Source organism: Amblyomma mixtum, chromosome 8 (genome assembly GCF_055824585.1).
Source record: "Amblyomma mixtum isolate Tamu chromosome 8, ASM5582458v1, whole genome shotgun sequence".
Lineage (NCBI taxonomy): Eukaryota > Metazoa > Arthropoda > Arachnida > Ixodida > Ixodidae > Amblyomma > Amblyomma mixtum.
This window is the reverse complement of record NC_143019.1, coordinates 72617803-72640486: the sequence shown is the minus strand read 5'-3', so window position 1 is coordinate 72640486 and position 22684 is coordinate 72617803. Positions and strand designations below refer to the sequence as shown.

Sequence of the window (22684 nt, the reverse complement as noted above, 5' to 3'; positions counted from 1 at the left end):
GGAATCCCGGGGATCTATAAATGCAAGACAGAGAATGACCTTCTGCATATATGGTAATTAACCCATCACGCTATCGCGTCGTACACTTAAGGCAGAGCTTAATTAAGTGTCCCCTCTAATTTTTCCGGGCAACTGAAAACACAAGCAGCCCGCTAACGCGATCACCCTCCTACGCACACACGAAAATGCACGCTACTGTGATCATTCGATGCCCGTTTACGAAACCGAAACAGGGTTGGGTGAGGGTGCCAGCGCCACTGGGATATACAGTGGCGCCCTCTTGCTAACGTAGCGGCCGCGTTCCGCCGGTTGTGAACAGGCTTCTCCTTCCTTGCTTAGGCAATTGAGGTGGTTTCGTTTTCACCGCTTGTGGTTCCTGCCTTCTCGAAGCCGTGAAAGTGGCCGTGGCATCGGATCCCCTGAAAAGTATCCTCTTCTAAACAGGCAAGTGTCTAAGCAGTGTAAGCGTTCGTCCGTTGCGCCATGCACGTGCGAGAAAGTCGTATCTGCATGCGTTGGCTGAGGCCCCGTAAACTTCCGCTTTTGACTGACGCCGTTTATACGTGCCGTGAAATGCGACTTCCCCGAGCCCGCTATTACATGGGCGAGATGATGTGCCGTAAAATCACGCAACCTCTGCGTGGTGACTTACTCATGATTCACTCGTTTGCACTGCGCAGAGAATCTTTTCGAGTCTTCGTTTCGTGGCTTCTCAGTGATGCGTGTAGTGCTTTTTTGCTCTTCGTGTGGTAGAATCGGAGGCAGCCGACTCGGAGCGCATATGCTCTTCGCTGCTTTTCACGTGTTGTCAGCCAAAAAAAAAAGGGGGGGGGGGGGGGGGGGGCGGTGAAGTCGCTGGCGGATTCTGGCTGCACTGGTGAAGCGCGGATCAGACAGTCATACTTGGCGCAGCGTTATTGAAGCCGTGCGTTGAGTTGTGCCTCCTTCACGCGAACAAGGTGTGGGCTTTTTTTTCAGGATCACATGAGGGCGCTTAGCGCGCAACTGGTCAGATTTCGTGATATGCCGGCTGTGGACGTTCGATTAAACGGGGCGGAAGAGCGCGCTTTTACGGTCGCGAGAGGGAATGGGTAGACGGGGGGAGAGTGCAGCGAATTCGAGTCGTTCGCCTACCCCGCAGCGCCCGTATCGTGTGCGCGTCTATTGCGCTGCAAGGAAACATAAAACAAGATGCACATGAAAAGGATATTGCTTCAAAGTTAATGCGGCTATTTGTTGGACGTTAGCGAGCCGTTCAAAAGTTGCAACTTCGAGGATAATTTCTCGGTGAAGAAGGGCTCGAGGGGCTGTCAAAAGTTTTCGAGGGTGGGACTTGAATATCTACAAGATCACAGAGAGTGATGCATGAAGTGCTTTGCTGTTCATCGGCCGGTTTGGAAAGCATGATTGAGTTCTTAATGTGAATATCATCATTTTGCTGTCAACCTTAACGCCCCCGTTAGTGTTAACATGCCATGTCTTTCCTCAGAGTGCTGGCCGTTTCTTATGGACTTTAGTATGTCCATGTGGGGAAGTTTTAATCCGCCGAACGGTGGCGATAGGCCATTGCAACATGTGGTGTGTGCTGTTTCGAATGGCGGGCTTCTAATATTGGAAAACCATGGCTGTTGTTTTCTCCGTTCTTTTTTGCTTATTTTCTAGCTGCACATAATTACCTAGAGCTGGTAGCAGCTACCTCCTTACAAATGTATTTTGAATGCCGCAGGCTAGCGCCACTTCATTACCTGTTGCAGCAGGCAACGTGTTTCAACGCTGACAACAATGTTCGCCGTGAGTGTTCATTTTTTCGCATCCTTTATTGGCAATGTTTAAATCATCGATTACGTATAATGTGTGAAGCTCCAGAAAAAAAACATTGCACATGGAATGCGTCTTGGTGGTAGAGAAGTGACAGCCAGTTTTGTTTATTCGCTTGTAGAGCGAAAACTCTAAGTACTCCTCCCGTACAAAGATGAAGGTCATGTGGCTATGAAATTTGACCTTCAAACCAGGAGGAGCGGGGGCTTGGCTCTGACGTCATGTCGCGTGATTCGCCACGTGACTCGCCACAGCTGCGTGCGTTGAGGCGACGGCGCTCGCTCTCCTCGCACGCATCGAATCACGTGACTCGCTGCGCCTCGCGACAGCTGCGTATGTGGAGCGGAGCCGACAACACTCTCGCAACTGTCGGAAATCGCGTGACGCGCCGTTCGCTATATATATAAAAGCGTGTGGCTTGTGCTTACCGTAACAGAGCTTTCGCTCGTCTTATTAGGTTCAGCCGGGTTTAACCACAGCTAACTTTTATTCGAGGGGGGGGGGGGGGGGGGCATCTGTGAAAAAAATTTGCTCATCTGCACTCGCTCATAGTAAACTGCTGAAAAAAAAAAGCGTTAGAGATCACTGCGGCGCGACCCGCATTGGGAGAATGCGAAAACATTGCTGCCTCCTTCAAACTCGTCGCGTCTTTGCTTCACTTTAGACTGTTTACCTGTCTCTTTACTTCTTCCAGTTAAAAAGTCTACCGCTGTTTTCACGTCCTCGCACTATATGCACGTCGGGAGTACTTTGACGTCTAATTGGTCTTTTTGCGTCTAATTAATTACTTCATATCAATCAAATATTTTGTACAACGATATTTTATCATCCTCTGTGACGTGCTTTCGTTTTTCCCGCAATTTTGACGTCTAGTACTGTTTTCACGTCTTTGTACTATATCGACGTCTGATGCTTTTTTGACGTCTATGTGATATTTTTGGCTCTAATTAATTAGCTAATTACTCTACATCGACCAAATCTTGACGTGCGTCATCCTGACGTACATCATCCTCTATCACAACCGATCATTCTTTTTCGCTTAACCGACACGCGAACGGAGAAAACGCTGCCGGCACGTTTTGCGGGCACAAAGTCGTCGGCATAGCCAAGTAATGCTTTCGCGTTAATAATAGCACAGTCGTCATCGTCACCAGCAGCCTAACTACGCCCACTGCATGACAAAGGCCTCTCCCATATCCCTCCAGTTAACCATGCCCTGCGTCAGATGCAGCCACCTTATCTCCGCAAGCCCCCTTATCCCGTCCGACCAGCTGACTTTCTGTCGCCCTCTGCTACGCTATCCCCTATCTAGGAGGCTGCTCTGTTGCCTTGAGAGACCATTAGTTATCTTCATTTCGCACTGCGTGCCTTATCCATGTCCATTTCGTCTTCTTGATTTCAACTCATCATCATCATCATCAGCCCGACTACGCCCACTGCAGGGCAAAGGCCTCTCCCATGTCTCCCCAATTAACCCTGTCCCAATTGCCACTTGCGGCCACCTTACTCCCTCAAATTTCTTAATCTCATTCGCCCACCTAATTTTCTACCGCCCCCTGCTACGTTTCCCTTCTCTTGGAATCCACTCCGTTACTCTTAAGGACCAGCGGTTATCTTGCCTTCGCATTACATGCCCTGCCCAAGCCCACTTCTTCCTCTTGATTTCAACTAGGATATTATTAACGCGCGTTTGTTCCCTCACCCACTCCGCCCGCTTCCGATCTCTTAACGTTACGCCTATCATTTTCCTTTCCATAGCTCAGTACGTTGTCCTTAACTTAAGCTGAACCCTCTTTGTTAGCCTCCACGTTTCTGCCCCACAGGTGAGTACCGGTAAGATACAGCTGCTGTATACTTTTCTCTTGAGGGATATTGGTAAACTGCCATTCATGATCTGAGATAACCTGCCATATGCGCTCCACCCCATTCTTATTCTTCTCTATTATTATTATTATTATTATTATTATTATTATTTCAACTCGGATATCATGAACTCGAGTTCGTTGACCCACTCCGCTTTCTTCCTGTGTCTTATACCTTCCGTCTTCCTTTCTATAGATCGCGGGACTGTCCTTTTTTCTAAACTTAACTTTAACAGTGCTAACTTAATTTCAATCGTTTTCGTTAGCCTCCGAGTCCGTGCGCCAAAAGTGAGTGTTCGCGAGACAGAGCTATTCGATAGTTTCAGTTTGTAGACGATACTCGCAAGTGGTTGTTGATGACCTGAGAGTTCCTGCGAAATCTATTCCTCCCCATTCTTATTCTTGCTGTTTCACTCTCGTGATCCGGATCTGTGGTCTCTACCTGCCATAAGTAGACGTATTCCCTTACCACTTCTAGTGCTTAGCTGCCTATCGTAAACTTCGGTTACGTCCCCACGGCGTGTTCGCATGAATTCCACGGATGCTCTAGAGGAGAGTCAAAGCTTGCCTGAAATGAGCGCATGCAGAAGGTTTGATGCAAGCACGTCCTTCACAGTGTTAGCTTGTGGAAACACAGTGGAAAGAATTGCCCCTGTGAAATACCTACGCCATATCCATATCTGCGGATCTATCTGCTGCGCATGCCTTCGTATAAAGCTCATTGGCGATTCGTTAGATGTGAGTTTTTGTGGCTCGTTTATCGCTCGCTTTTATAAGAGGCTGACGTTGGTCGTTTACGCATAACTGGTGACGACTAGGTAGAGCCGATGGTTTACTCATGCTTCCTCCTCAAGGCCCAGAGACTCAGTCCTCTGGGCGTGGCTCTTTGGTTACCTTGAGATATGGTGCTTTCCCGTGTCACTTGGGTTGTCTGTGCGTGCCCTTGAAGACATATCACGTCCTCTAGACTGAATGGGGCACCTCTTTCCCAGGCTATTGCAGTCACGCTGGTAACTTTTCTCTATCGCGTACCACCTGGGCAATTCAGAGGAAGCGGCACTAGTCCGTATTGTGACGCGTGCTTGCTTCTTCCAGCTTTGTCGATCTCAGCTGTGTTTTTGTTACCCTGAATGGGCGCCGGATACTTGGGGGTCGCACTAAATGTATAACCCTTCGTTGTTCTGGTAATGCGTTACCGACAGAGATGTCTGCTTGCACTACAGCGTGAACAAAAAAAATTGGAGCTTTAGCGTAGCAGCCACGCTCGTTCAGTGCGGTGAACTGTGTGTATGAAAGACGACGACGATCCATAGGTGTTAAGCTCGCTCGCAGCCCGAACGCTTGCCCTGAACCTTTGATGGACGTTGCAGATCGACCTAGGTTCTGCTGAGCCACAACCCTCTCTTAAAGAGGCTACATTTAGCTCCGCCTAAGGGTACGACGCGATAGTGTAATGGGTTAATTCCCCTGTATGCAGAAGGTCATTCTCTACTTTACATTCATAGACCCCTGGATGTCCTCATACCTCTGCTGACGCAGTGGTGCAGCGGTTAAGGGATGCGCCGTTGCCCTGCGATGGCAGCTGCTCCCAGCGGTGGGCCTTGTGTGGCCCAGGTTGCTCTTCCGGTGTGACCAATCATTAATTTAACTGCCACCTGCCAAGGGGGGCAGTTTGCTCACTATGCGGTGGCCAGGTTTTGATGACGCCGGAAGATCACGTGACATGGACGGCCCAACTGCCTTCCAGGTCTGGGCACCACCTGCCACAGATATGATCGTGGTTTTTCGTTCACTGCGCCGACACTGTATTTTCTGGGTAATATGGCATTCAATGTTATGGCCTTAGAACAGGCGCTAGAAAATCGGAAACTAAAGGCTTAAACTTTTCTTGACGCGATAACGTTCTCTGAATGGCTACCTCCCGTGAAATCGGCCATCGTGACAATCCGGTACATGACAGCCAATGCGTCGACCACCCTGAGGCTGTTACAACGCGCGGTCAATACTGAGCGTGCGATTTCTAATTTGCTGAGGCCAGCTGCAGTTACTTCTTCAATGGCAATAAATTGTGAGATGGAGGGAGTTAATCCGCGGTATTCGACTGAAGACTTGTGGTCACGTTTACAAAGGTCATTATTCAAGTTTCAGATTCAGCACGGCGAAGTTCTGGGCCAGTTGGTCCGAAGTGTCAAAGGGTCGAAACGAACTGCGACAGGAACAGGACATGTGAAGAGAAGCAGTGGAGGTGAAAATATTTTAATGAAATAGTTTAGGAGGTTGTAGCGGTGGTTGGAGCTCTCAGTCCGGAACTCCATTGGCGTAGGCTGCTGTCCGGGCTCTTTCGATGAGTTGCTTTTGACTCTTTTCGTCCGAGCTGGTCGGAGCTGCCTCCCACCCCTCCTGCGTTTGCTGGTTATTAACAGTGATCGCCTGATTTCGTTGGCAAGCTCATACCATATGGTACAGGTCCGCCTTCTCCCCGCAGAATTTGCATTGTGAGTCAGATGACTCCGGGTCTATGGCGTGTAGTCTTCGCGGGTTGTTGTAAGTGTTGATCTGTAGCTTTCGGAGGTGTTGTTCCTCCCCTTTATCTGGTGTCTTAGCCGGCGGAGGGTAGACCCGACGGGATTAAACCCAGTGCGGATGCCGTGGAACCTCCTACCCCACTACTAACTTACAATGAAGAGAAGTAGACAGGACGGCCGCTCGTTCTGTCCGCTTGTCTTCTCACGCCCTGTTCCTGTTGCGGTTCTTTTCTACCATTTATCAAGTTACAGATTTCCCTTATTGAGAACGGCTGTTACCCTTTGTGGCATATGATGGTACGGTGTTCGCAGATGCTTCGTGGTGTACAGAGTCCTATATTCCAACGGGACTGTAGGGTGCACCTGTATTTTCCCTGATTATATGCACTGTACAGTTTTATTCCATCGGTCTCGACGTTGCCCGCTGTTTGTGATGGAATGAAAACTATTGCGACGCTTAAGTCACCTTATGAGCGTAAGGCGGTAGCACGAGAATCCTGACTGGTGTTGTCACTGTCTACGTGTCTGTGTCAGTTCTTTCGGGAACTTTTGCTCGCAATTCGGAGGTCGTGGGTTCGGGTCCCACCAGCGGCATGTGCTTTTATTTTTTTTCGGCTGTATAAAAATATATTTAAAAAATAATCTGTTATTCTGCCATTGATAAACACCAGAAATTATACGGGGTGTTTTACCTAAGACTTTACACAGTTTGTTTAAAATAGCCGTTTCGAGTTAGAAGAGCACTTTTTTTCGGCATAGCACTGACAGCGCTGTAGTCCATCAGAATACAGCTAAGATGTGCTAACAAGCAAGCAGGTTAACAAATACTGAATAGTTAACTATTACTGTTAGGCTCCTTAATTGTTAAAGGCGTGCAGCCTACCGTAATTAATATACATCTTTTTTTTAGAATTTCGGGAACATTGTTATCCTCGGCGCTATGGCCCAACAAATTTTGCCTATTGTGACGAGTTGAGTGCACTGCACTGTAAACACAAATAAGCCCAAATAGGAGTATAAATGGCTAGTGTCCGCTTTTAAACTCCTTATTGAAAATTGCGCAATCGACTTTAAGTAGTAAAAAAGAGGAAATCCTCCTTTTTTACTGCCGTCGCGAAATCGAGGAGTAAAATAAAGCATTTACATGATTTTACTACTTTTGCAAGCAGGAGTATGTCGGCTTCAATACTCCTTCAGGCCCTTTATGCACTCCTTTGTGTCTGCCCGCCGCCCAGTGGCAGCTGCCGGTTCGCTGCACTTGCAGGTGACGACGCCGGCTCTGTCGTCGCTGCCTGCTCGCCTCTGCTTTTGCTGCTTCACGCACGTTTGTCATGTTACAAGACACCGGATCGCCGCAACCTCGCGCACCAATGTGCGCCACAGACAGTGCCTGTGAAGCCCCCAGTGTATTCGGAGAACGCTTGGTGTTGCATCGCCTGCGACGGCAGTCTGCGAGAGGCTTAGCCAGCCGAGCTCAGCCGAGCCAACATGGCGGTGTGTGACGCGTCGACCTCCCCGAAGCCGCCAGTTTGCCACCCGCTCCTTTGCGCGCTCTTGTCGTGACGTAAGACTGGACATCATCGACCTTAGCAGCAACGTGCTGCAATGAACGTCTCACGCAAGCCAGCAATATGTGCAGAAGCAGCGGCTAGTCATTCATTGTCTACGCAGCATACAAGTGTTGGCTGCTGCCGTTTCGCCGCGCCGACAGGGCGGTGTGTGTGTGACGCACCAGTTTTCTCGACATCGTCGGCCCCTCGTTCTTTCGCTGTATTGCAAGAATACTAAAGACCGGATTATCATCGTCGTGTGTTCTGGTAAGCAGTATTAAACTCTCCTTTGATGCCATAGACGCGCATGCACTTAACGCCGCTCCCTTTTCAGTGTGCGTAGACTTGCTGTGAACCACGGGTGCGCCGAGATGAAAGGCTTAACGAGAACAGCAAAACAGCAAAGGCTTCATTGTGGTCCGGTGGAGCCAACTCACACAGCAGGCATGAAGTAAGTTTCTGAGAAATTTGTTGTTGCATGCGGCTGAAAAAAAGAGTGTGGCACTGCAGTCGTGGCTGTTAGGCTAACATGTACAGCTGGAAGTACGGTCAGTTCTTCTAGGGACCAAATTTTCTTCATGCGTTCACGCCCCATGAATATGGAAAAGCTGTACAGGCAATGACAGGTGAAAATGCACAGCCTTGGGGTCTGTGAATTTTTCTCACGTTATTACGAACAGTGCTGAGAACCCTGCCCTAATCGGTTGCTTCCTTTCCTGTGTTTTAAGAGGGCCTTGTTATGCAAACAATGCAAGCGATTTTATTCTTTTCAGTCATAGCACAGGACATGGCGACGCCTTAGCGCTCACAGAGATTAGCTAAACTGTTACATTTTCCGAGTTGGTGGCATCTTAACGTTGCAGCGATTTTCGGCAGCGGACATGAGGTTTCAACCATACTGAACACTGCCTTTTCTGGATGGTTAGGCGTCTAGTTCCAAAATGTGGTATCTTGTAAGCTCTTCGCATTTGAAAAGAAGTTTCCACTTCGCGTGCAGTTTCCGAACACATTCCATTATGTGAAACTCGTGGAGGCAAGCGTTCCGGTTCAGACTACTGATCCCAGGAAGGCAGCGACAGAAAAAGAATAAAGCATACGCCAGTGTACAGGAGCCCCTGCTCGTGCTGGACGTAGTGCATTGGCGAAAGCAAGCATTTCCCAGAAAAACTGAAGCAGCACAAAGCGGATGTCAAACAAATGAACAACGAAGGAAGCGCGGGTTGACAAGACTGACTTCGAGGGAACTATCCTTGCATCAACTGTCTACGATCAGTGACCCGGCGGATGACTAACCGAAGGCTTAAAAAAGGCAAGCTGTGAGTCACTCGCAGTCTGCTGAAAGAACCAAGAAGATTCCGAAACATGTTTTTTTTTTTTTTTGGTTGGCGTTCTTTCCCGAAAGTATATTCCTTTCCCAGCCAGATAGACCTGTGTAGAATGTTTTCTTTTGAACCCTGGCCACGAATGTGAGGGCAAAGCTTAACAGAAGACAGGTGGCGGCGGGAGGGTGGGTCTGGTGGTAGCTTTCTATTCCTAACAATGCCTGCTATGTCAGTCACCCTTGCCCTGCCTTTGACCTATACACAGAATGATGACGTCCTGAAAATGCGTAGCTGCGGGCTCTCCCATCAAGGAAATTGCATGTAAGCTTCCGCTGCGTGTATGCAAAGCGCTGCCTTTTGTTTGCATGTTTTGATTTCAGTAATTGGTTCTGATATGGGGCCTGAAAAGCATGAGGAACCTCTGACAAGTAAAAAAAAAATTATATCTCGAGGCCTCTTTTGGTGCAGGAACGCAGCCAAAGGCAGCGCGAATGCGCAAGTGCCTCAGTAAGACCATTTTATTTTTTTCAGTTTTATTCTTTGCGGAAAAAATGTTCCCTATCGATGCTGCTTCCCATTCGCCGTATTGCCTTAACGTTTACGAAAGCGGCTCTCTGGAATTTGTGATTCCCTGAAAACCGCGTTTAGCCGCTGTCATCCGACAGGGTACAGGTATGTATTAGCTAGTTGATTACCTACTATGTTCTACTAGCTAATCTTTTGTCATGAAAAACGTTTAAACTTCAATAATACCTACTTTATTGAAAAGTGCACTCTGAACGGCTTTGGGACATTGACTTCTACACTTGAAGCACGTCATACTTCAAGCTTAGAGGTGCAATTCCTCTGATGCATTTTTTTTTCTAATCTTTCTTTCAGAAGGAGCCTGTATGTTGACAGCGAAGCATTTCAAGGTTCCCTCCTTGCTTTCAAGTGTGGCATCTCTTTTCATTCCTTTGGGTATTTAAATTATGTACCCAATGACAGCGTGGGTTAAGGCACTCTTCTTTTCTACAGGGGCCAAGACGTTGGTTCTCTGTAACCGTCGAAAGCAAGCTGCCGAACACATGTCTCAAATGTTTTGTACCCAATAAAATATTGTTTGAAATAAATCACTGTAAGTTCATCGACGCATTTATCCTGGAATATCAAGCTCTAAAATGAGCCTTCCATACGAATACTTTATTTCAAATCGGCTTCCGCATCAAGTGAAGTAATATACTCGTTTGGGAATCATAAATGTAACCCTACAGTAAGAAAAATTTCTCAAAAAATTTCCTGTCAAAACTACTTAAAAGGAACAGGCACGTACTCCTGAAATGTACTATAAAAGTAGCTGCAAAGGAGTATATAATACTTCTATTAATTGCCATGCTAACTCCTTTGTGATCACAACTTTACTCCTAAATAAACTCCCGTCTGCAGAGCGGTAACACTTTACTCCTTCTAGCACTCCGAAAGTACCCCTTCAAGCAGAGGAGTAGACGATATACTCCTATTCTGAGGAGTATAAAAACCCCTTTTCGGGAGTGCGCTACGCGATGAGCCATTTACTCCTATCCGGGTGTTTTTCGGTTTGCAGTGTGGAGAGGTTGCTATGCCTGCCATCTTCTCGAAAGCGCATGTATTGTGGCGCGATGTAGCCAGAAATGCCCTGTTCGCACCGTAACGCAATCGCTGCACTCGGACAGGGATGACAGGTGCTGTGTTCGGATTGGACGATTATTGGACTATCGCGGTGTGTTTCCTTGAGTCACTTCGGATGGCGAATTTATGTCCAACTATGGTTCGTGGAAATTTTCAGCCATGCCATCCTTGAGTTCAGGGGTCACCTCCAGTGTTGTGCTCCATGACGAGGTGATTTTTCTAAAAGCTGTGGTGCATCAGCTGACAAGCCTTTATAGACGTACAAACGAGCGTTTATATTGCTGCTTAATTTATTAACAAAAATGAAATACAGAAGGAATCTGCAAAGAAAGTTTTTTCAAACAGAAGTGCCGCAGTACAAGACTGCAGTACTGCAGTGCAGTACAAGACTGCCTTTATGATCAGTATAAAACAGGGTAGGGAATGAGCGCAAGATATAAATTAGCACGACAAATAAAAAAATTGCCTGTGGTTTGACCAATCGCCATCCCGAGTGGAATTGCGGAAGCAACGGTGCGCTGGCACCTCTGAGTCACCCGCGTAGTGGAGGAGCCGGCGGTGGCTCCCAGCGCCGCAGCTGTGCGCCGTGTGACGTCACTCCTTCTGGAGAATGCACTGTTGGCGCAGCGGCGACGGCACCTCTGAGTCACCCGCGCAGTGGAGGAGTCGGCGGTGGCTCCGCGCTACTCTGGCGTCACTCGCTCCTCGCACATGCGTAGCTGGGGCTCTCCGGGGCTCCGCGAAATCGCTCACACCTAGCGTAGTGTTGCTTCCGCAACAAAAAAAAAAGAAACATGCACTTGAGGGAGGCACTAATTTTGTTTTGTCTTTCATGTTCCCGACGCCTGTCACGTGGGCTAGTTCAACTTCAAGAAATTCCTGCAAAGCGGCCAGTACGCCGACGTCGAGTTCGCAGTGACGCCGGAGAAGTACGCAGTCTCGAAGACATTCAAGGGCCACAGGCAACTTCTGGCCTTGAGGAACGAAGTGTTCGGCGCTATGTTCTACGGGCCGCTCGCCGAGACAGGCACCGTGGTGATTAAGGACCTCCATCCGGACGGTTTCTACGGCTTACTGAAGTGAGTTCACGGCAGTCGTCTGCTAATGTGCTTGACCCTGCAAGACGGCGGGTCAACACCTGTCTGCTAAGGGATTTCACTCCAAAAAAAAATGGCTGTGGTTTAGTTCTGGTTCAATCTAGGGTGACGCGATAATGGAACGCGCTGAGTCGAATTGCAAAGTCAGTCTTTGGCCGCTGCTCTTCGCTGAGCGTTCTCCCTGGACGTGAATTCACAGTTGTGTAATTTCCTTTCCTCAAACTCATTTTCTTCACTAAGCCTCTCTTTCTGTTTCTTCTTTCACTCCCACTTCCTCCATTCCTCTACAAACGGATGACGGGTGTCCATCGAGGTATGTGAGACAGTTACTGCTTCATTTCCTTTCCTCAAATACAATTTGCATTGACTTCATTAATGCCCCTCTTTCTTCGTTCACTCCCTCCTTTCCGGTTCGGTTCGGGTGTCCACCGAGATGACAGAGAATTACTGCGTCATTATAAGGGGCTACAGGCCATGGCTACGCTTAGGCTTCCCCGTGGTTAAGCGATGTAATGCTACTGATGGTTTACTGAGTAATCTCTGACGTCGAGTTATGTGAGACAGTTACCGCAATTTCCTTTCCTCAAATTGATTTTCTTAATTACGGCCCCTTTTCTGTTCCTTCTTTCACTCTCACTTCCTCCCTTCCTCTACAAAACGAATAACGGGTGACCACTGAGATATGCGAGACAATTACTGCGCAATTTCCTTTCTCTAAATACAATTTTCATTTTCTTCATTATGTCCCCCCCCCCTTTCTCTTTCTTCTTTCACTTCCACTTCCTCCATTCCTGTACAGTGCGGTTGGGGTGTCCACCGCGGCGGTTGCTAGGCAACGGCTCAAGGTCGATGCGACTATGGCCGAGGTGCAATCGCGGCAAAAGTACGACCACGGCGAATGTGCGACCATGCCGAAGAGGCGAAGCGGCTGGCGTAGCTACCGTAGTGTAGCTATCGCTACAAAAACGTGCACCTGGCCAGAGGAAAGCTTGGAACCATCGATAAACTGGTTGGCACCGGGCGATGTTACAGATCGGAGTTCATCGAACCCCGCACCTCCTGCCATAGGTCGGCACGCTCACTCATGAGTGCTCTCATATCGCCTCATTCACACGTCTGTGAGTATGAGTGCTAGTGAATGTGAGTGCCAGTGGACATAAGTGTAAGTGAGAGAGAGAGAGAAATAACTTTAGTGACCGTGGGATTTGGGACACGTAGGTTTCCGGTTCCCTGCACGACCCCACTGCGCTAAACGTTCATGAGTTCATGGAGTTCTATGACGTGGGAGGCCCGGTCAGTGGCGATCTTCTGCCTGGCTGGGTCTGTCGAGCGCATCAGGATTTCCCATCCTCCCAAGCGGTCAGGAGCTCCGGGCCCCGTGGGAGAGGGTCCGCAGGGCATTCTAGGATAATGTGATTACGAGTAGTGTAGGGGTGGGTGCATTGGGTACAAGAGGATGTGTATGCTACCGGCTGGATGCGGGAAAGCAGATAAGGGGAAGGAAGGGTGCCGGTCAGGGGCGGTGCCTTAATATTTGGTGGTAATTGTCAAGGGACTGGTGGTGGGGTACAGCTGGCGTTCGGTGCGATATGCCTCGGTCAGCTCACAGATGGAGTGCATGCGCTCCCGGGAAGAGCCCGACTACGCCGTCGCCCGGTTGAGAACACCTCAGGCGTGGTCCTTGGCGGCTTCGTTGCCGGGGTTCCCAGAGTGCGCAGGCACCCATATCAGCTCCACATGGCGGGGCTAGTTTACGGGGAGTGAGCTGATTATGCGGAAAGCGGTCTCATATACTCGCCCTCGTGCGGAATTTAGGAGTGCAGTTTTTGAGTCGCTGAGGATGTATCGGGCATTAGTGTGTGCAAGGGCAAGCGCGATTGCCGCCTCTTCTGAGGATTCCGGGGTGCATGTGGCAGGAAGGTGAACGGTGGCGATGGGTGTGTGTGGTCAACGACTTCAAGTGCCGCGCCTTCGCCCGTGCAGGCGGCGTCCAAACATTGCGTCGGCCTACGGACCGTAGTATTAAGGCGGAAGCCTTTAATGCCTCATCGTTGTAAGCAGAAGTTGTCGACAGAAATGTCACGCTTTTCAATTGGTCGAAACGGTCGTGACGTCACTGTGCGCGAATTTCAAACTTTGGCTACTAACCATGCAACCGATTAAAGGGATCGTATAGTGATGCTCCAAGTTAGTGGGGCTTACTTGCCAATTAGCCTAATTAACCTTTTTAGTCAGACCAGATACATAAATAAAACCGAGTAGGAAATTGGCCGAGCTCGGAGAATCGAACCCCGGTCTCCGGAGTGCGAGACCAGCACGCTACCACTCCGCCATGCCAGCTCGATGGTTTGGAATGAACAAAGGCGCGTCTAGTGAATACGGTGTCTTTGTTCACTCCCATCGTCCTCCCTTCCCGTTACGTCGAGGTTTAGGTGTCCACCGAGATATTAGAGACAGATAATTTCCTTTCCTCAAAAACCAATTTACCTACGAGCAAGGCGTAGAGCCGAACGGGCGATGACGTTCCATAGACTCCCTGGCAGCGTTGCAAGACGCTGTCGTGTTCCGCTCTTAGAGGCGAAGCTTAACATCTTAACCACACATCAGTGACACAAGCAGCAACACCGCGCTTAAGGCTTTCGCCTCACCCGCACTTTAGGTCAACAAAGTGCCCCCCTGAATTATTTGTGGAGCCTTTGCATGGGATATGCAGCGGGCCGAGCGATAGGTGGCGTGGGTGTTTCGAGGGAGGGGCTTTACTAGAAGCTGTGTGTGTATGGGGCGGGGGACTGGCAGTAGTGTAGGGTCGGCTGCTGTAATGCGAATTTGGATGGTGTCAAGTATGTGCCGTCCTGTGAAAGACTGACCTAGGCGAGTGTATCGTGCTTGTCTGTGGGCCTCTGTGAGTTCGTGCGTAGTGTTCTGGAGGCCAAGCTGGAGATGTTTAGAAGTTTGGTGCTAGGGGGAAAGTGTAGGGCCACCTTGTAAGCTTTACGGAGCATAGCATCAAGGGTGGCGATTTCTTCTTGTCGGAGTCGAAGGTATAGGACTGTGCAGAGGAAACGACTGAGTATGAACGTATGAATGAAACGGCACAAACCAGACTCCTTATTGCCCTAGTGTTGGTCGGTAACTCTGCGGGAGAGGTGCGAAAGCGCTTCCGTCATCCACTTGAGTTTCTTGATAGTGAAAGTGTTTCGGCCGTTGTTCTGAATGAGAAGGCCCAGGATCAAGAGCGTGTCAACTTCCGGGACAGGGTGTCCTGTCCCGGTTATGAGTGCGAGTGACTGTGAGAGTGACTGGATATGATCGTGAGTGTGAGTCAGTGGATGTGAGTGCGAATGGACATTAGTGTGAGTGAGCCACCGTTCATGGTTCCGAGGTATGCCTCCTGCATACGTAATAAATGCTCAAACGCCCATGCCACTGCTGCATTAAGATTGACATATTCGTGTCTCAGTATGGCACCTATGTCAATACCGTATTTACTTGTATAATGAACGCGCTCTTATATGGAACGCACCCCCTATTTTGGCTCTCAAAAAGATAAATTTTCCCCTTCACGTAATGAACGCACCCCCTATTCTCTCGCGAAGTCTTCTAATAACGATAGTGAATGCTAGCCGACGGCCTTTTTTTGAACGGCGAAGCATGTAAAAAATAATATAATGCCCTATCCTCCGAATATCAAGCCTCAGTGCACGTGGCGAACCGCCAATAAGAATATGAACCAACAGAGAACCGCTCGCAAAGGTTTCTTCTAAAAGTTCGATCTGCCATGTGAAGGATTGTAGCAACTTATTGAGGTTGGATTTCGCGCTGAATACTGCGAGTTGTGCCAGAATTAACTCTAATAGGAAAAACACCAGCCAAAAAACAGGCGAACACAGGAAAACGAGAAGTTAGGAAGAGAAGTTAGAAGTTAGGAAACCAGTCCCTTTTCTAACTTCTCGTTTTCCTGTGTTCGTCTGTTTCTTGGCTGGCGTTTTTTCTATCAACGTTATGCACCAACTAGCCACACAATGTGGTTTACTAGGAGTGAACTCTTCTTGTGCCCTCTCCGGACAGCATTATCTGCCCTTATACGGTGCCTTACGTGTGGGGTTAAGAAAAAACAATTACCGACTACGCTCTCGAGCAAGGAAACCGTGTTGAATAGTTTTCTTTAGAAGGCAAGTCGTACCGTTCGAAGTATGAATTTCATCAGTCTGCTTTTTGTGCCACATCTTTACTAGCTTTAATTTTTTAAACCATGATATGCTTTTAGCTCCCGTTGTCGGTGCGGCGTGGGCGACATTGGCACCAGAATGGAGGAGAACACGGATTTGAACCCAAACAAACATTGGCGAAACTTTCGGTTCACTCGCTCCTCGTGCCTACGTGTGCGCTGCCGCCGCAGAGGAGCATGTGTCAACAACAGCGTCTCCATGGTCCTGTGATGGTAAAAGCTAGCGCGCGGAGCGAAAACTGGTGTTTCCTGCAGTACGGGAGGCGCACACGCAATCTTGGTGGCGCATCTGATGGGCGAGGCGACAGTGCCGTCATGAGAGTGCCGGCGGCGCATAAACGGCACAGGCCCTGTGGCGCCATCCAACATCACGGGCAGAAACCAGCTCAGCTCAGATCACGCGGGTCGCCATACAGAAAAGCGTTGTCGCTCGCGTGGGAAAGCGTAGATAGGAAAGAAAAGCCGCTTATGGGTTAGGCTCCCCAACACTCAAGCGCGGCTATGTGTCCATGAGCCGTACTAGAATACGCTATGCAGTATACATTTCATGCTTGCTTCTACTCTCGACGACGAGATAGCCTGTGAGCGTTCTGTTTATTTTTCTCCGGGCAGTGAACGCACCACCAAGTTTATAAATATTTCATAAGTAAAAGTTTGTTCATAATGCGAGTAAATACGGTATATTACACGCCAGCCGTGCAATATACCTTATTAAAACCGAAAAAGAATTTCTGCACTTAATGGCACCGTGAAACTAAAATTTTATGCTGAACTCTGTGTGGGTCACCTCCTTATATCTCAGCATTTTAATTTACCAACAATAACAAATATATTTCAGGTATCTCTACAAGGGAAAGCACAACACCAACAGCGTTCAGGAAGCCGCATACACGCGAGCCGCTGCCCGTAAATACTTAGTGCCGGAGCTGGAGCTGGCCTGTACGCTCTACATCAACGCCCACATGACAGCCGAACACGTATGCAGCGTTATCGACTGCTGTATCTTGAGTGATGGCGGAAACATCGACGACGCGGTTGACCTCGTCATCAAGGAAGACCCTGAGGCTGTGCTCTCATCGGACGGCTTCACGAACTGCCTGGAGCAAACAGTGCACTATGTCGTCGACACGGTGAGTGGCGTTTGCTGGGGTCATGGTGGGTGCACCTGCCAGCTGCGTTGACAAGGCACGAAAGAGCCGCGTAATATACCTGGTGTTTCAGGGAAGACTTTAAGGGGACAGGGTAAGCCCCATCTTTCCCATGTATTTTGGGGCATATTGTGGTACACTTTTCTCAACAACTAATAAAGATAACAGCAAGATATTTATGTCATTTTGTTCAGAATTTCATCTTCTAGCCGCTGTACCAAAATTATTTTAGTATACGAGCAATGAAATTATTAGTGGTTTTTTTACTTTCTACACCCTAATTTTGACCAAATTTTGTATATATTTTTATTTTATAACAAACATTGTTAATTGCACGCTCATAATTTTGGTACAGTACATTGCCACGTATATGTACTGTATACACAGAAAAAATCAGCTTGATATCTATTGTCATTTAGAAAATAATGGTACCGACGTAACAAAAAAATCTTGTTTTGAGAAAACTGAGTTTAAAGTAAACAAAACCTTCAATCCCAAGATTTCGACTTAGCCAACTCATTTTGACCAATTTATTCAGTAGGCACCAGCTGCGTAGTTATCATCTAGGTCAGCTTGATGCTTCTTTTCCTGCCGTTTAGCTTCTCGTGCCTGTTTTGTCACTTGCTGCGTAGCTCGATCAGCAAAGTAAACTCGACGCCGATCGACTTGCTTCAGCCAGCGGACAGTGTTGCTGCCCGGACTTAGTCCACATGCCTCAAGAACTTTATTTCTTACGATGGCGCCATCATTGAAGGTCAGAACAGCATCTAATGTAGCAATCTTCATTGTCTGTAGGCCCGCAAAGACATTTTTTTGAGCACACTCCCATACGACGTTGTTGAAGAACTTGTTTGGGTTCTGGATGGTTACCAGAGAGCTTGAATGGTAGCCAGAGAGCTTGGATGGTTGCCAGAGAGCTTTCTCTTGCAGCTAAATTCCGTAACAGTTCGAATTTTTTTTAGTTTTTAGTAAAAACGAAAAAAAAAAACACATCGCTCGTAAAGGGGTGTGTCGCTGACCGCTTTGCTTTCAGATAGCTTTTTCAGGTTGATATAAATTGCCCAGGATTAAGTGTGATACATCAAACGATGCAGAAAAGAATGTAATTTCATATTTAGCAAAAAACTAAAAATTGATATTCTTCAGATTTTTTGCTTACCCTGTACAAGTAATTCTCAAAAATAGGTTTTTTTGAGGTAAAAAAAAAAGTTGGAGGCTTATCAAGGTTAAGCCCAGTGGATGCGAAGCAGCCTTCGTTTTGCATTCTTATTATTAACGTCCTTAGCGTTTGGAGGCATCTTGACCGCATACACGCCCGGCGCAAAGACGCTGGCGCGGTTGCGGGCACAGAGACTGACGCGACGGCGGGCGCGCGCCGCTTCCTGGCGTGACGTCACATATCACGTGATGCAGCGATGGTGGCGCCGCCGCCGCGTCGCGCGCGACGGCGCGAACCGAAGCGTGGAGGCTTCCGCCGGGCGACGTCCGACGGCGCGATATGAGGCCCCATCTGCAGCCGGTGTGACGTCATCACGTGACGTCACATCATGTGATCTCACTTCAAGGTCAATGGTGGCCACCGCCGGGCGTCGCGCGAAGACCCAAAACCTACGTTAATATGCTTCGCATAATATTGCTTTTTCAGCATGGCATTACTGGTGTTGATGGACACCAGAAAACCGACGAATCGTCTTTAGTAGTAAGCTGGTTAACTAATTTTTAATAATTAACTTTTTAACTAGTAGAGTTAGGCGCCTAGTTGGGATTAGATATTTATAGCCGGTCGTTAGTAATAGCCATATCAGTTTATAGAATTTAGAAAATGCGATTACCCTCGGAAAAATTTGGCTTTTTTGACTAGTTACGTGTGCTGGCAAGCTTGCTTTGCCTGCATGCATTTCGAAAACGCATGTATCATGGCACGATGGAGCCAATTTTGTCGAACCACAGCGCCGAGGGCACGGTGGAAGAATAAGCTTATTCTTCCACCGTGGCCGAGGGTAATCGCGTTCTCGAAATTCTAAAAACTGATACAGCTAACTAAAGAACGGCTGCAAATCTCTAATTGCAACCAGTTGCCTAGCTGGGATATAAAAAATTTAATTATGAGAAATGAACTAACCAGCTTACTACTTAAGATCATTCCCCGTCTTTCCGGTGACCGCCAACACTGGTAATACAATGCCGCAAAAGCCATATTTTTGCCCCAAAAAGCCCAATTTTGAAAATTACTTAGTCTTCCCTGAAACACCTTGTAGAGCACTTCTCGTCATGGTAGGCCAGCAGCTAAGGCGTCCGCCGATGTGTATGAAGTGGCGGGATCGAATACCGGACGCTAAATGCGAAAACGTCTGTGAGTGTGCTGTAATGAACCACACTTGGTCGAAAATATTCCAGAGCCCACTAAAATGACGCCACTAACATTTAATCTAGGGGGGGGAGGGGGGGTACTGTTAAAAGGGTATTGAAGGATACTGAAGGATACTGAACATAAATTGAAGTTGGTCTATCGATTGATTATGTAAAGAAGCTACTTTGAGTGGAACGATAGCTTTTATATACAAAAAACGCAAAGTAAAATACATGAATCCCCTCCACACGGCGTTCACCCTAACAAAAAGCGTGACAACGATGTTTTGGCGGCGGATTTCGGAGGCTAACCGACACCGCCACTTGATTCCAATGGGGTTGCCGTGGAGTCCCTTTTTCCATCGAGACCACGAGTCGCGAGTGATCCTTCGTGCTTCGATACATTGTTGTGCACCTGACTTTGGAGTCTAGAGCCGGGTGCAGATTGGTGTGTCAGTGGCGTTGTGCATTGTTAGACACAGTTTGCCGAGTTATCCTAGTCTCAAACTACACAAGAGCTGTGCATACGCAAGTTATATGACTGTGGCAGCAGTGCTTACGTCAGAATATACACATAGAAAGCACGTTTGGTAAACTGAATGCTTTGTAGTTCATAGAACGCGTCTCGGGGCAAGCCCGTGGCGTAAATTTAAAGTTCAAAAGCGACTAAAGCTATGAACTTCAATCGGCTGGCATGGTAGAGTGGTTCAATAAAGAAAAAAAGGCATGGTGGAGTGGTTAGCATGCTCGTCTCGCACTCCGGAGACCGGGGTTCGATTCCCGAGCTCGACTAGTTTCCTACTCGGTTTTATTTATCTTTCTGACCTGACTAGAAAGGTTAATTAGGCTAGTTGGGTAATTAAGGAATTAACTAAACTCTGTCCCACTTACTTGGAGCATCACTATACGAGCCCTTTAATTGGTTGCATGGTTACTAGCCAAAGTACAGTTGACCCCGTTTGAAATTCGCGCACTCTGACGTCACGACCGTTTCGACCAATTGAAAAGCGTGACATTTCATTCGACAACTCCTGCTTACAACGATGAGGCATTAAAGGCTTCCGCCTTAATAAAACGTGGTGCTGGGCTAGTTGGTTATTCATACTTGGTAGGAAGGCAGCGCAAAAACGACAACCACAGGGGAGGACAAGACACAAAAGAACGCTATGAGACGTTCTTCAAACTTCACACCGGAACACTGTCGGTCAAAACATGGATGCATGATAAAGGACTCTTTGTCCCTTGGTCAACCGATTGTTTTCTATGTAAAAAACCTGAAACAATAGATCACGCGTTTTTAGATTGTTGGCATGCGTTTTTGTTCTGGGATGCGCTTCAAAGAACCTTAAAGAAAGATTTACCGCTACACCCGCATGGCATCAGGTTCTTACCGGTAGGAAAACAGGACATCCCTTATGACACTGTTATGCTCCTTGGCCTCCATAGTTCATGGAAAACAAGGACACAATTCAACAATGCAGAAGTAGTTGTGAGATCTCCACGCGAGCATTTCATTGAAGGTGTCATACGTCTGAGGGAAGTGTATCAGGCACTGCCTGATCAGCCAACTTGGTTAAATGTGTTGGATGACTTGGTTGAACTGAACAAATTTTAAACTGCCGTGTCAGTGCAAGTGTTGCTGACATGTTTTACTTCTTTGTACCCGTTGTGAAAATGCAATAAAGAAAAAAAAACGAACATCATTTTGAGGAGGCATTTAGTGTGTAGCAAGGAGGACTTTTCGCTAACTGCTGAACCGCAGGTGACGAACGTGCCTGAGATGTGCGTCCTCCTGGCCGTACACCGATGGGCCCAAGACTACTGCCTGAGAAGGGCCACTGCGGACGAGAAGCCCGCCGATGTCAAGACCGTCATGGCTCCGTTCCTGCCCAAGTTGAGATTTCTGGCCCTGACTGTAGAGGAGTTCCTGACCTTCATGACTTCAATGGGAGCTGGTAGCGTCGTAGCAAAGGACGATGCTTCCGCCATCATGTGCGTGTTGGTCGGCAATGAGTCCGTCGAGCTGCCGTCGTGGGTTTGCCGGGAGAAAACGCCTCGCTAGTTCATTTTGCTCCAGAAAAGTTTGGTTTATTCGTTCGGATTCGAGGTTTTAGAATTTCTTGCTGCACTATTCGCGAAATATTGAGGCATTAACGAGGTACAGATTAGTGCCTTTAATCTGATATTTCTGTTTAAGCGACACTTTATTTGCGTGCGCACATGATATCGTGTTACTGTTGTTATTTTAATAATGGAAGGCAAGATGTTGGACAGTGATAAATGCGACTAACATTTAGTGGAAGAGTTGTGAAAGGACACCAGCATTTTGACATGTACAAAACAAGCTTAAACCTCTTACTCTGAGAAGCGCAGCGTGAACGATTTATACTGGCCCGTTGTAAGCCCGATATTTGCCAATACGTTCCCAATATGATTGCGTGTGCTGCTGGGGGAACGGTCATTTTCGGGAAAGGTCACTGATTAACCTTGCTTGAGAACACCCTGCCGAGTTGTGCACACCGTGTCGTGAAATAGGCGTCGTTTTCTCCGACCCAATCGGCAAAGCTTTTGCGGCCATATGGAACTAGTTTGACTATTTACATTTTGACGTTTAATATGTAGGGGGTGGCGCCTCAACCTTGGACACTACCTGTCGCGTGCTAAGCGATCTGCTTCGTAACTTACAAACACAATAACTGGCGAGTTTGTGATGCACACATATTAGATGGTGTTACAGCACACCAGTGTGACCTAGCTGCGTGTCGAAAAAAAGAAAACATGCCCCGGATTTTACTGCCTATTTGGTTTTTTCATGTCATACCGAAGATTGCCACATTCACAATTTCGTCTACTATTTCTTGCACAAACTAAGGGTTAGGTGCACACCGAAAAGTTCGTTTGCCCTTCTATTTTTCTGACTTTCAAGACATCATGTTCAGCGCATTGGGAATCCCAGCATATTGCAGGTGATACCACCAGCATGATTTGCCATTTTTCTTTTTTTTTCCTTTCTTACTGTGGTCTTGCTGCTTTTCAATAAAATGCTTGAAGCGTGTCACTTTCGAAGCTTGACACACGGACCGTGTCGCCCAAGATTTTCCTGTATTTCGAAATGTTCAATAAATAGCCACTTGCTTA

The 22684-nt window shown here is 47.8% G+C and overlaps 1 protein-coding gene across 1 annotated transcript; it reads left to right on the top strand.

Annotated features, from left to right (window-relative positions):
* The first annotated feature begins 1714 nt into the window (after positions 1-1714).
* LOC149332971 (BTB/POZ domain-containing protein 6-like) lies at positions 1715-22684 on the top strand. The gene is made up of 4 exons (XM_089558512.1): positions 1715-1791; positions 11586-11803; positions 16888-17179; positions 21309-22684. The coding sequence occupies exons 1-4, from the start codon at positions 1783-1785 to the stop codon at positions 21606-21608; spliced, it is 819 nt and encodes a 272-aa protein (XP_089414638.1). The 5' UTR covers positions 1715-1782; the 3' UTR covers positions 21609-22684.

What these genes read in the sequence shown, in the direction of transcription:
- LOC149332971 (XM_089558512.1), top strand. An exon ending in GGTTTCTACGGCTTACTGAA is followed by an intron (nt 11,804 to 16,887) that starts GTGAGTTCACGG and finishes AATATATTTCAG; the next exon opens with GTATCTCTACAAGGGAAAGC. An exon ending in TGCACTATGTCGTCGACACG is followed by an intron (nt 17,180 to 21,308) that starts GTGAGTGGCGTT and finishes GCTGAACCGCAG; the next exon opens with GTGACGAACGTGCCTGAGAT.